Source organism: Calidris pugnax, unplaced genomic scaffold, assembly GCF_001431845.1.
Source record: "Calidris pugnax isolate Ruff unplaced genomic scaffold, ASM143184v1 scaffold148, whole genome shotgun sequence".
NCBI classification, from domain to species: Eukaryota; Metazoa; Chordata; class Aves; order Charadriiformes; family Scolopacidae; genus Calidris; species Calidris pugnax.
Genome location: NW_015090926.1, coordinates 281,112 through 295,300, shown reverse-complemented (window position 1 = coordinate 295,300; position 14,189 = coordinate 281,112). Strand labels below are relative to the sequence as shown.

The window sequence follows — 14,189 nt, the reverse complement described above, 5'->3', positions numbered from 1 at the left end:
ACTGGTGGTTCTTCCCTGGGAATACCACTGCGCCGCACTGGTTCTCAGCATCCTCCTTTTCACTACTTCATCACTGGGAGCTGTATGCTTTGGTGGAGCAGAAAAAAAAATATAAGAACATGGAAAAATATTGAATAACTACCTTCCAGTTTTTGTCCAGATGCTGCATGAAGCTTAACTGCCACGTGTAACCACACAAAATGTGCCCTGTGAAATTCACAGTCACCAAATGATTGAAGCTGGCAGGGACCTCTGGAGGTCATCTGGTCAAACTCCCTGCTCCAGCAGGGTCACCTAGAGCTGGGTGCCCAGAACCATGTCCAGTTGGCATCTGAATACCTCCGAGAAGGGAGAGTCTACCACCTCCATGGGCAACCTGTGTCAGTGCTCAGTTACTTTCACAGTGAAAAAGTGTTTCCTGATGTTTGGGAGGAACCTCCTGTGTTTCAGTGTGTGCCCATTCCCCTGGTCCAGTCACTGGGCACCACTTAAAAGAGCCTGGCTCAGCTCTGTCCTCTTTGCACCCTCCACAAGGGTGTTAATATACGTCTCTGGAGGTCATCTGGTCAAACTCCCTGCTCCAGCAGGGTCACCTAGAGCTGGGTGCCCAGAACCATGTCCAGTTGGCATCTGAATACCTCCGAGAAGGGAGAGTCTACCACCTCCATGGGCAACCTGTGTCAGTGCTCAGTTACTTTCACAGTGAAAAAGTGTTTCCTGATGTTTGGGAGGAACCTCCTGTGTTTCAGTGTGTGCCCATTCCCCTGGTCCAGTCACTGGGCACCACTTAAAAGAGCCTGGCTCAGCTCTGTCCTCTTTGCACCCTCCACAAGGGTGTTAATATACGTTGATGAGATCTCCCTGAGCCTTCTCTTCTCCAGGCTGAACAGTCTGTGCTTCTCGGCATTCCTTCCTGTGAGAGATGCTCCAGTCCCTTCATCATCTTGGTGGCCCTTTGCTGGATTCTCTCCATTGTGCCCATGTCTCTCTTGTACCTGGGAGCCCAGCATTGGACCCAGCACTCCAGGTGTGGTCTCATCAGTGCTGAGTACAGGGGAGGGGTCACCTTCCCCTACCTTCTGGCACCACTCTTCCTAATGCAGCCTAGGACACCATCAGCCTTCCTTCCCACAAGAGCACATAGCTGGCTCGTGTTCAGTTTGGTGTCCACCAGCATCCCTACGGCCTTTTCTGCAAAGCTGCTTTCCATGCTTTCCAGTAGGGGAGCCCCTAGCATAGACTGGTGCCTGTACTGGTCCCCAAGTGCAGGACTTTGCACTTCTTGTTGAACTGCGTGAGGTTCCTCTTGGCCCATTTCTCCATCCTGTCCAGGTCCCTCTGATGTACCAGCCCCTCCTCTCAGTTTGGTGTCATCCGCAAACTTGCTGAGGATGCACTCTGCCTCATCGTCCAGGGACCTCTGGAGGTCATCTGGTCAAACTCCCTGCTCCAGCAGGGTCACCTAGAGCTGGGTGCCCAGAACCATGTCCAGTTGGCATCTGAATACCTCCGAGAAGGGAGAGTCTACCACCTCCATGGGCAACCTGTGTCAGTGCTCAGTTACTTTCACAGTGAAAAAGTGTTTCCTGATGTTTGGGAGGAACCTCCTGTGTTTCAGTGTGTGCCCATTCCCCTGGTCCAGTCACTGGGCACCACTTAAAAGAGCCTGGCTCAGCTCTGTCCTCTTTGCACCCTCCACAAGGGTGTTAATATACGTTGATGAGATCTCCCTGAGCCTTCTCTTCTCCAGGCTGAACAGTCTGTGCTTCTCGGCATTCCTTCCTGTGAGAGATGCTCCAGTCCCTTCATCATCTTGGTGGCCCTTTGCTGGATTCTCTCCATTGTGCCCATGTCTCTCTTGTACCTGGGAGCCCAGCATTGGACCCAGCACTCCAGGTGTGGTCTCATCAGTGCTGAGTACAGGGGAGGGGTCACCTTCCCCTACCTTCTGGCACCACTCTTCCTAATGCAGCCTAGGACACCATCAGCCTTCCTTCCCACAAGAGCACATAGCTGGCTCGTGTTCAGTTTGGTGTCCACCAGCATCCCTACGGCCTTTTCTGCAAAGCTGCTTTCCATGCTTTCCAGTAGGGGAGCCCCTAGCATAGACTGGTGCCTGTACTGGTCCCCAAGTGCAGGACTTTGCACTTCTTGTTGAACTGCGTGAGGTTCCTCTTGGCCCATTTCTCCATCCTGTCCAGGTCCCTCTGATGTACCAGCCCCTCCTCTCAGTTTGGTGTCATCCGCAAACTTGCTGAGGATGCACTCTGCCTCATCGTCCAAATGATAGAATAGTTTAGGTTGGAAGGGACCTTAAGGTTCACCTAGCTCCACTCCTCCCACAAGCAGATTGTGAGGGAGCATTTTCTTAAATCACTAAGAAGACGTTAAATGGCACTGAACCAGAATTGACTCCTGGGTCACACTACTAGTTACCGGCCTCCAACTAGACTTTGTGCCACCCTCTGGCCTCACTTTTATTAGCACTTGTAGTTCACTCAGGCTACATATCACCACTGCTGCACCCTCACCACAGGCAGCAGGATTTCATGCTTCACACGGGCGACAGGCAGAGCTGGCTGTGACCCCCCCGCCGGTTTCTCTGCCAACCACTGCACAGGGCACTGAGGAGAACAGCACTCTCTAGCGCGCAGTGTAACCTTCTACTCGCTGGTGATTCCCGAGAGGCACCAGTCAGCCCGACTGCCGGGACCGGGCCTGGCCTCGCCCTGCGCCATTTCCCCCTTGCCCGGGGCTTCTTCCCTCAGCGTGCACACACCGCCCGCTCAGGCGGTGCGGCCTATGGCCCCCTGAGGCGCCGCGAGCCATCACGGCGACTCCTCGGAACTGGGTTATTCTCCCATAACGCCTCCGGCACTGAGTCAAGAGCTTCTCCCCTCACGGGCCCGCAATCTAGGGCGCTCCTCACCCACCCGGGCCCGCCCGCCTCAGCGCCGCCCGCCTCAGCGCCGCCCGCCGCCAAAGCGCACGCGCGGCGGAGGCTACGCGCGGCGGAGGCTACGCGCGGCGGAGGCTACGCGCGGCGGAGGCTACGCGCGGCTGAGGCTACGCGCGCCCCCGCCCGCTGCCCAGCGGCACGTACGTAGCGCCCCCTTACAGGGTAAAGCGCTCTAACGACAGCAAGGCCGGCCAATGGGACTGCGGGAGCGGGAGGGAGGGGGCGGGATTTCCTGCCGAAGGGGAAGAGGGGTGAGGCAGGCGCGGGCCGGCAGCGGCGCCGGTGCTGCCGTTACTATGGCGGCCGCCGCCACCGCCACGTCTCCGGCTGATAAGGAGAGGTAACGTGGGCCCGGCCCTCCGGGGAAGCGGTGTGCCCGGCCAGCTGCCGCCCCCCGCTCCTGGCGGGGGCTGCCGGCGGCTTCCCTTGGAGCGGGGCGCGGCCGGGGACGCGTTAGGCCGCGGCCGGCGGTGAAGGGCGGGCGGCTGCCTGAGCCGCCGGTTGGTGAGGGGAGGTGGCGGCTGGGGACGGCGGGAGGTGGGTTAGGCCCGCGGCTGTGATAATAGCACATGCGGTGATACTGTGATGTAAACACGTCGCTTGAGTCATGTAGGAAGGTTATTAGAGCGTGCGTATTGAAGTGGGAGGCTGGCGTTTGGCAGTTTCCGGTGCTTCAGTGTTCGAAGCGGTGGTGTCCCGGCATGTCTTGTAGCGTATCGTGTCATTTACCGTTCAGGAAAAGCAAACTGAGGGAGAGAAGGTGGTGGTCAGTGTAGTGTGTGGATGGCTGTGACCCTTAATAACGTGCTTCTCTTGCCCCATCTGCTTTTTCCTGTGCAGAACTCTGCCACTTATGCAGAAGGAAATACAAGTTGGCTCACAAAGAGGGCTGTAGCTAATAGGGGAAAATACTATTGAAAGCGTATTTAGGAGGAGAAGAATAATAAGAGCTCAGACGACTGAGGCTAGCTGTAGAGGCAGCAAGAAATACTACCTGGGAGCCAGTAAGGATCCGTGATCCTTAAGAGTCTCTAACTAACAACATTAGTCCGGGTTATTTGCTCACTTTTTGCTTCTGTTTTTCTATGCTGTTGTAGCTTTTCATTCAAACATAGGCGTTCTTCAGCCTCTCCTTGGAGGCCTCAACTGATTGGGTTTTCTTAGTGTCTAGTAAAAAGTATAATTGAGGTTCTGTCAGTCATGTCCCCAGGATGGGCTTGACAGGTTTGAATCTGCTTAAAAATCTTAATCAAGTTTCTAAGCATAGTTCTTCAGAAAAAAAATATGGGTTGTCCTGTGTGTGGATAGAAAGAAAAAAAAAAAAGAAAGAAAAAGAAAAGTGTACCACAGGAAATCTTTAGTTCTTTTCAGGGAAATGTGTGTCTTTCCTTAAATCCTCCAGGGATTTAAGAAGTTGGTCAAAATATTCTCTTTCAGCTTTCATATTTTCTCAAGATAGATAGCGCCATCCTTTGTACGCACCATGCCCCAAAAAGTGGTGTCACGCAAGGAGCATTTCAGCCAAATGGTCATGCAGTGTCCTGGGTAACTCAAACGGGGGGTTTGCAACATCATACTAATTAGTGTAGGGAAAATAAATGGTTGTTCTAAGCTGCTGTGGGAACTTTTATGTTGTAGCCATGAGATTTTTTTGTTTGTTTTACTAACAAAATATTGCATAAGCAATTAAGGAGTTGATGCTACTTACTTAAACTCACTGTTTTCTCTTTTTAGATTCATCTGCATTTATCCAGCATATTTGAATAACAAGAAGACAATAGCAGAAGGAAGAAGGATACCTATAGACAAAGTAATTTTGTGTGTGGCAGGGAAATGTGATATTTCATTATGCTATGCAGTAGTGTGTAGAGAGTTGGAAAATAAATCTCAAAGCTGTTGATCTTTCCTATCTGCCACAGCAAGTAGCTTGGTAACTGGAAATTAGAGTGTACTTGAAGATAGCCTAGTGACAGCATGTGAATTTGGTAGAAGAGCAGTGGGTTTAAATGTCTGCTTTCATGTGAGTAGCTCCTTTGGCAAGCAGATGAAGTAATTGGTTCCGGGGAGACCTTATAGTAGCCTTTTGGTATCTGAAAGGAGCCTACAGGAGGCTGGAGAGGGACTCTTTGTCAGGAAGTGTAGCGATAGGGTGAGGGGTAACAGTTTTAAATTGAAAGAGGGGAGATTTAGATTAGATACTAGAGAGAAATTCTTTACTGTGAGGGTGGTGAGACACTGGAACAGGTTGCCCAGGGACACTGTGGATGCCCCATCCCTGGAAGTGTTCAAGGCCAGGCTGGATGGGTCCTTGAGCAACCTGCTCTAGTGGAATGTGTCCCTGCCCATGGCAGGGGGGGTGGAACTCAGTGATCTTTGAGGTTCCTTCCAACTCTAACCATTCGATGATTCTAATGAGAAACCTAATGCACTCAACCTCCTATATAAGTACTTTTCCAGATTTGAAAGGGATGCAGAAAAGAACAGCGAGCTAACATTTGGGTTTTGGTGACTGACTATATGTGCCTATGTTGTGTACCCTATCTGCTTTGCTGCTGTCAAAGGTAGAACTTAGAATGCATGTGACACATAGACTTGGTGTTGTTTTTAATCTGTCCAGCAATAGTTTTTGATCATCTTACTCCTTTATAATATTTTTTTACAAGCACTGCTGGGAATATAAAGGGGTTTTCTCACTTCTTAGGGCTGGGATTTTTTTTTTTTATAATAGTTAAAAAGTCTTTCTTGATCAATGCAAGTTGCTAATCAATGGTCTATTTATGGGAGAAATCTATTGCACTGTGCTTAGAAAGTTTCTGTTCTTTTCTTTTTCAGTCCTAGCTATAAGTTTGCTGTTGTTGATTCATGGCTTTTTCTTTTTTTGTAAATATAATCAATATCACCTTATTTAAATTACTTTGCCCAAGCAGTTATTTTACTTGCTCCCATGTCCTAACTAATTCTTGTCTGTTACCAGTTTTACTGATGTCTTACCTCTTTTTTTGTGTGCTTTTTTTTTTTTCTGTCTGTGTGTGTTTTCTGGACTGTAGGAGTGCTCACAGATGACTTCCACAGTAGATTTGTCATTATTTGAAGTACCTTCTCTTTCCCCATCTGCTTTTTCTAGTTATAGAATATAGGGTGGGAAACTGCTAACTATTGCTTTATTGGTAGTTCATAATTGAAAAATAATTAACTGTAATATATTGTTTCAACAGGCTGTTGAAAATCCCACATCTACGGAAATCCAAGATGTATGTGCAGCAGTTGGATTCAATGTGCTATTAGAGGTAATCAAAAAACAAAAAAAAACCCAAACAAAACCCAAGCAAACAAACAAACAAAAAAACCAAACAAAAAACCACAAAAACCCAACACAAACTTGGTATGTGTCTCTGTTCTTCTTTTATTATATCTTTTCCTACAGACAGGATAAATTACAATTGGAAGGTTTTATTATCAGGCAAGATATTTCCTTGCTGTGAGTAATAGTTGACAATGAAATAAATGTTGGGAAACTGTATGCACGGCATGAATAACCCAAATATCTGATACAATACCACTTCTAAGCTTGTAAAAAGATTACTGTTATTTAACTGTCCTTCTGAGAAGACTATCCTAGATGCTTAAAAGTATGTCACAATAAAAGCTTATTTTGCAAGCTGCAACTGCAAATTAAGCTTTTAAAAAGGCATATTTTTTATGAAAATTTATTGCCTTTTGGAATGAGCATCCTATAGGAATAGGATTCTGATGTTTGAAGTCTTTGGAGTCCTTTGGAGTTATGTTTTAGCCAGAGTATGTTATTTTTTTTTTTGATAGCAATACCTGCTTGCTCTTTAAATAGTTGAAGTTAGTTACTTTTTTCTTAGGGAATGAATCCGGTTTTCTAGAGAGGTAACATCTGGCAGTTTGTTTTCTGAAGTAATTACTATTTTAAAATACTGTTGAATTTTCTAAGAAAAATTTCATTCCTCATCAAAGAGCGTGACTGGCATCCAGAAAACAATACAAAATCACTTTGCTTTTCAGAAGTCAAACATATTCCTGTTAGTGTGCACCAGCCTGTGAAATAGCCAGTGCCAGTACGAAACCTGTAACATTTTAACAAAAATAGAGGCTGTGAGTATCCAAAGGCAGTGGGCTTCAGACTGTGACCTATGACTTAGGTCTCTAGGTGTCCAGAAGGATGTCCAGGATGTGGAGATGAAACAAAAAAACCTGGTGTCACTGAGGTCTAGACTGGTGGGGAAGTAGAACAGTCTCTGTAGCAGCAAGTTACTCTCTAAGTTGTTCGGTACCAGTAGCTGGTTGCAGCAGTGCTTCTGAAAGAGTTAAGCTACAGCTTTGGATACTGCTGCAATGGCTAAATGGTGAGTGACAGTATTGGAAAGCTATGGTCACGGTTTACATCTGTTCAGAATTCCAGGCTGCTTTGACTTAGATCAATTTGCAGAAAAAATTTTCCAGTATGTATTAGAATTTTCTCCTCTTGTATGACAGAAAAATAAGATGTATCCTAGAGAGTGGAACAGAGACGTGCAGTACAGAGGTAGAGTACGAATCCAGCTCAAACAAGATGATGGCAACCCATGTTTACCTCAGTTCCCAACACGTGAGTAGAGTACATGTATTAGGCACTTCGTCTCTTAATAAAAAACAAAGACTTTGGGTTTCCTTATTTTATTAGCTTATTTTATTAGTTTTACTATTATAAATTTTACCACTTTACATTAAATTTTTTTACGTGTATAAGTCAACCAGATCAAGTTGATGTGTGAGTGCTGAGTGGTGTTTGTAAAATGCTGTTGTGTTTGATCCTGCTGTTTCTTGAGTGGTTGGATAGAAGGGGATTGTGGGGAGTATTGTCTATATGTTGAACAAAGCAGCTCTTCAGTTTTGGTCTACTCTTTTGTTGACAGGTAAAACAGAGGATTTGGTATTAAAATGGCTAAATTCCACCTTTTTCTTAGGTTACGTATATCAGCTAGGCGTCAATATGTATGCCAAATTGATAAAATGCAGTAAGGAGTTCGGTTGAGTTTTCTGCTGGCCATTTTAATAAATTAACAGTGGAGCAGCTTCCTTCAACTAATTAATAGGAATAGTTCACCTTGAATGACAGCTAATATAGTGTGTTGCATTTTTCCTGAAAATTAAATCAGTGCGTAAAAGGAAAGCAAATATATACACATATATGTATGGATCAATACATATCTTAAGGAAAGAGCAAGAAGAATACGGAGCCTAGAGTAGCGTAAGACTGCTGCTGGATGACAGCGGTGCGTTTCTGAAAACGCTTGTAGCTTTTGCCTGGTCATTCTGTCTTGTGTATTTTAGGCTATTAAGAGGTGCAGGGAAAGAGGAAGGACATAGACACTTCGGAGATTGTCAGGTTGTGTGCCTGTCTGCTGTGATGTTATCAGTCTTGCACTGTTTTAAATTAAAAAATAAAAAATAAAAAAGAGGTTGAGAAGAGTTTTTCACAAACTTCTAGCTACAGAGGGAAAGGAAGCAGAACTCTTAGGCTTTGTATCTGTTTTAACAGAAATGTAAAGTGGGGCTGAAGTTTCTTACCTTGAAAATGGTGCAAATGTTCTTAACATAGTAGGCATGCATTGATCTCTCCCTGTGTTTTTAGGTAAATCAGTGATGCTATATGCTGCGGAAACCATTCCCAAACTGAAAACAAGAACCCAAAAGATGGGAGGTAGCGATCAAAGTCTTCAGCAAGGAGAGGGAAGCAAAAAAGGAAAAGGGAAGAAAAAGAAATGAGCTCAGATCTGGAGTAATCGTCACATCAGAGTTGTACTTAAAACAAAGGTGGATGGACACATTACTTGCTGCAAATTTGAAGTGAAAGAAAGATACAAGCAAGAAATAAACAGGTGAAGCTGAATAGAACTGCCTGCTTTTCTTGGAACTGGAATGCATGTAGCTGCCTCGCGTCCGTGTAACAATAAATCTGTCTTCACACACAACCTGCTAGCATCCACTCCTAAAAGTGGAAGAACATAAGCAAATGGGGTGGGTGGGAGAAATATTCCTTCCAGAAGAAATATGCAGCTTTTGATAAATAAATAAATAAATAAATACATATTCTTATGCAGACTTAGATACCTGAAAACTGGTTGCCTTAGTAAACCATTTATCTATGCTAGTGAAGTGATTGTCTTAATTCCGGAGGGTCTCTGTTGCTAACAGAAAAATGTAAGTTAATGATGTTATGGCTCTGTAAACTTCCCTTGCTAATAATCTTTCACAACTGCCAAGTGTACTAATAAAGGTGACATGTTAATTATAAAAAAATGTAAATTTTATAGAATACTTTTTCCAAAAGTGTTAATTTTTCCTCCACAGCCTGTTGTAAAGAAGTCAGTGGCTTATATTGTAAGGATAATAATGTGAAGTTTTAAGATAATTTCAAAAAAATAGCATCCTTTTGTATCTTGTATAATACAGGATACTATATTATCCTATTCAGAGTTGCTGTTTGAGAGCTTAGGAAATGTGGCTTTATTTTCTACCTGTCAAATACTATTTTAGATGTCCAAGGCTTGCAAAATCTGGTAACTTGAAATTCTTTTTTTTGTTTGTTTGGTTTTTTTCAATGTAGCCCACAGACAAAGGCAGAAAGTTAGGAGAAGATGAGTTGGTCAGAACAGCTGTCCAGTAGCAAAGCTCCTTTGAAGTGATTAAGACATGTACTGTGTAAGTTAAATGTGGGCTAGCTTTAGTGTAAGGAGACTGAAAAAGAAGGAGCAATTCCTATTTGGGGTTTAAAGCATGAGTTTTCTGATCCTTAGTGTATGAAAACAAAGTCAGTTGGATGCTTTCACAAAGGACTATTGGGAGCAAAGTTATCAGATTTTTTTTTGATAAATTTTTCGTATGGCAATATTCTCTTTAAAGATTTGTCCTGTTTGCCTATCAGGTATGCTATTTTATGGCATTGCTTTTTCCCATTTTGCAGATAAACAGCATTCCACATGTATCCAGACATTTAGTGGCTATTCTAAAGTAATGAAACTTGGAAAAGTTCTTGATGATATCCCTGCTGAAGTTACTTGTGCTTGTAGTTTGAGTTCTCTTACCTTCTTGCATTTCTTGTTCCGTTCAGCTCTATCTTTTTCAAATAGAGGGTGCGTTACTGGCGCCCCTGGCAGTGGGTGCCAATAGGTACCGATAGCGCAGCTGTGCAGAGCCCCTGCCTGGGGAAGAGCTCAAAGTCAGTTGTGTGTCCTGCCTCTGGCACTTTGTAGGTGCAGTTCTTGGGTTGTGTTGTTTAGCAGGGGAGGAGGAACGAGGCCTTCTCGTTCTCACTGCTGCGGCACCAAATCCGAGCGTAAGAGCAGCGGTATGTAGGCTGTCTTTTAAAATAGAACAGCTCGGAAGAAAAAGGATCCTGTCTTCTAAGACCGTAATTGATCATGGTTGTTTACAAATGTCTTGGGGTTTTCTGCTCATGTAATGGTTTACACAAGCTGCCTTTGGGGTGTCTGTCCTTGAAAATGCACCTGCAAGTTGAGCAGTTAGTTAAATAGTATGCCTGTGAGTCGGTGGAATGCCATGGGGTGGGAACAGGTGCTATCTGAAAAGATATTTTTTTTTGTTACAGAAAACAACTTGATGTAATCAGAGGTTGTTAGTTATGTCTACTCTGTAGAGTTAGACAAGCACTGTACGTTAGTTGCAGCGTGGGGAAAAATACCAAGTTGGGTGTGTGATGCGGAGTGGAGGACACACGTGATATAAAAGACCATAACTGCCCAAGGGTTCTGGGGCTCAGGTTATTCTTGGCTTTTCCTGAGTGCTGACTCTGAAACTTTATTTAAGCTGAGAGCTCTGCCAAAATTAAATGCTGTAAGATGGTAACTTAGCTCCCTGGTGATAAACGGAGGGGAATGACACCGGCCAAGTCATGACCGTGTTATCAGTCAGAGCTTGTTGTCAGTCAGAGTTGTCAGTTGGAGCTTTAGACTACAGACAGCTGAAAAACGAGGGGGTTAATTCTCATGGGCTATCTCTTCACAGTGGCCAGAAATCAAATGTCTTAAGAACTTGTCTGTGCTGTGGTGCGTCCGTTGAGAAGGAATCTTAGTGGCATTGCTTACCAAACATTTCCCAGTCAAAGAGCCCAAAACAGTAAAGCTATTTTAAATATGTGAAACTGGGATTTGATCAAATTAACAAAGAAAACTCTATGGGCATTTTGGGTAAAGCTGGCTGTTTTGAAGCAAATAGCACACTGCTTGGAAATCAGATTATTACTACCATTAGGGAGCTGAAGTCTGATTTCCCCCAGCCCCTGCCTGCTTATCCCCCCATCTCTAAATGAGTTCATAAGTTTGATTTTTATTATTATTTCTGGCTGGCTTTAGAGTAAGTACGCTGTGTGAGCAATATTTGTTCCTAAATGAGGCACCACAAGGTTAACTACAACTCCCCCTTTTCTGCCAGGGTTAAGCTTGTAAACCAGACTTCCATTTCCGTATTCCCTATTTTTTTAATAAACTGGGTTCCTCGGGATTAAAAACAAGCGGGCCAAGGTAGTACATCAGGTTCTTCCACAGAGTCTTTCCACCTTCTTCAGCACCTTTCCCCTCTCCCCTTCACCCTATCAGTCCCTGGGAACAGGGAAGATGGTTCGAGGCCGTTGTGGGACTGGGAGTGGAGACAAGACTGCTGTAAAAATACAGAAATACTCCAACTGTTTGGTCTCAATGCTGTCAATAAAAAAAAAATAAAAAATTAAGGGACAAACTGGGTGATTATGGATGTCTTTATTTCACCTGTCTTGCTTTTACAGTTTTCTGTGAGGATTTGTGAAGCAGTGTAGTCACTAAAAAGGCGCCGTGGCTTCCTGTAGGTGGCAATATTAACAAAGGCTCATCACTGCGGGGGCACTTACTCTGCACCTCAAACGTGGGGAATAGGGGTGCTGAGCTAGTGCCACCCCGGGAGATACACTTTTAAATAGCTAGGCTAGTATGCTTGTTATTTTCCTATACTGTTTTTTGGGTACCTAGACAAAGATTAACGGTCATGTGAGCTCAGAACAAGCCAAATGAGGAGAGGCTGAGGGAACTGGGCATGTTTAGTTTTGAGGAGGCTGAGGGGAGACCTCATTGCCCTCTACAACTACCTGAAAGGAGGGTGTAGAGAGGTGGGTGTTGGCCTTTTTTCCCAAGTGAATAACGACAGGACCAAAGGAAATGGTCTGAAGTTGCGGCAGGGGAGGTTTAAGATTAGATATTAGGAAGAATTACTTTACTGAGAGGATGGTCAGCCACCGGAACAGCCTGACCAGGGAGGTGGTGGAGTCACCATCCCTGGAGGTATTTAAGAAACATGTAGACGTGGCACTTCAGGGCGTGTTCTGGTGCCCAAGATCGTTGGGTTGCGTCTATTTGTGGTGTTTTTTGGTGCATGGGTTTTTTGGTTTGGTTTGATTTGGTTTTTTTGTGATTGGACTCAATGCATCTCAAAGGTCCCTTCCAACCATGATCATACTGTGATTCTGTGAAAATCCTTCTAACAATTTCTGTGTCAGCAAGGGATGGGAACACTGAGCGTTCAGCAGATCTGAAGACCAAGGCAATCAACAAAGGCCTGACTGAAAGTGAAAGTTCAGCACTATTGTGAGGTAGATGCTCTGTTCTTTCAGATGTGTGGAAGAGGGCACGTAGCTGCTGTAGCAGAAGCCCAACCATCATTGTTCAGTTCTTCAGGTAAAGAAAGAGAGTTTCAAAAGGTTACTTTTAAATGTGTTTTATCTTGGGAAGGGACAGTAACGTGTGGCCATATGTAGTTCTCTCCTGTCAGCCATGAAGTAAATGTCTCAAAGGCCAGCTCTACGGAAAATAGCTGTTCTTAAAAAAAAGACTTGCCTGTATGTACATCCTGGTCCCAGCATGCACGTAACAGCTAGAGCCTGTTAGCCAGAGCCCTCCCTTTTGGGGCAGCGTTTGCATCTGGGGTGTTCGTATGCGCTCTGCTGGGAGCCTGAAAGATGGCATGGCTCCCTGGTGTCCTTCTCGGGCTGTGGCTGTGTTGGAATGGGATGGACCATTTCAGGTGGAAGGGACCTACAGTGACCGTCCAGTCCAACTGCTGTACCCCTTCAGGGCCGACCAAACATCAAGGCATGTTATTAAGGGCATTGTCCAAACGCCTCCTTAAGCACTGTCAGGCGTGGGGCATCAGCCACCTCTCTGGAGGCCTTTTCCAGTCTTTGATCACCCTCTCAGGAAAGAAATGCTTCCCGATGTCCAGTCTAAACCTCTCCTCGTGCAGCTTTGAACCATTCTCATGCATCCTGTCACTGGATCCCAGTTACTCAGCTCCTTCCTGCTATGCCTTTATGGCATTATTTTACTTCTAAAGATAAAATAACCTCGCTTTTCAAAGAGATTTGGGTGGGGGTTTTTTTCCCCCTAAAGAAAAAAAAAAAAAGACAATAAAATACTCTCTTCATCTATTGCTTTATAACTTTTGAGCCTGTTGAGTCATTTGGTTGAACCGATAAAAAGAGTCAAAGTCTCAAAGACAGTAAGTTCCCACAAGCCCTGAGGCCTGATCTCCTGATCAAATCAGGAGATAAGACCATGTTAATGCATCACTCAGTGAAGAAACATTTAATGTCCCAGGCCGGGGAGGGCAAGGGGAACGTTTGTCCTTCCTGTCAGGCAGTTTGTTCTGACCAAGCAGCACTTAGTTGGGTGTTCAGCCAGCACACGTGGAGCTGCAGGTTGGGTGAAGATTAGAGCTGCTAAAATAGCTACCAAACAAACAAGCTGCCTTTTGCTGAAGGTCCTGAAAAGCTGGGAGATCTGAACACACTGGTAGTGGCTGGAGAAAGGGCGATGGGGGGGCCCACAGCCATTGGCCGTGTGGGACCTGGGAGAGAACAGGGGACACCAGGATGCGATACCTCAAGCCCTGTTTCACTCCATCACACCAGAAAGAAAAGTTCTCTGGAAAGACAAGACTGATGGTCACCACAGTTGTCAGGCACACTGTTTACAGGCAATACTGACCGTCTCACATGATCTACAAGAATTTTGTGAGGTCGTTTTTTTAGAACTCAGTTATTCCTCCTTTCCACAAGGAACTTACTCTTGGTTGAGGCTGAAATGGGGGTGGGGGGTGAGTAAGGAACTGGGCGTAGTATTTTTGTGTTGATTCTCAGGCTATTTAAGCAGAGGTGACAGCACCGGAATGCAAACACAAG

General features: G+C 45.1%; 1 protein-coding gene across 1 annotated transcript; it reads left to right on the top strand.

The window, feature by feature from the left end:
- Window positions 1-3,138: 3,138 nt before the first annotated feature.
- On the top strand, window positions 3,139-9,265 carry SRP19 (signal recognition particle 19kDa). The gene is made up of 5 exons (XM_014951493.1): window positions 3,139-3,299; window positions 4,694-4,769; window positions 6,175-6,246; window positions 7,460-7,571; window positions 8,598-9,265. Exons 1-5 carry the CDS (start codon window positions 3,154-3,156, stop codon window positions 8,729-8,731), a joined length of 540 nt encoding a protein of 179 aa, XP_014806979.1. The 5' UTR covers window positions 3,139-3,153; the 3' UTR covers window positions 8,732-9,265.
- The last annotated feature ends 4,924 nt before the right edge of the window (window positions 9,266-14,189 follow it).

Excerpts from the sequence above, each read along its gene's own strand:
- SRP19 (XM_014951493.1), top strand. The coding sequence starts at position 3,154 with ATGGGACTGCGGGAGCGGGAGGGAGGGGGCGGGATTTCCTGCCGAAGG. Across the intron at positions 3,300-4,693 it reads TCTCCGGCTGATAAGGAGAG|ATTCATCTGCATTTATCCAG; the intron begins GTAACGTGGGCC and ends TTCTCTTTTTAG. Across the intron at positions 6,247-7,459 it reads GATTCAATGTGCTATTAGAG|AAAAATAAGATGTATCCTAG; the intron begins GTAATCAAAAAA and ends CTTGTATGACAG.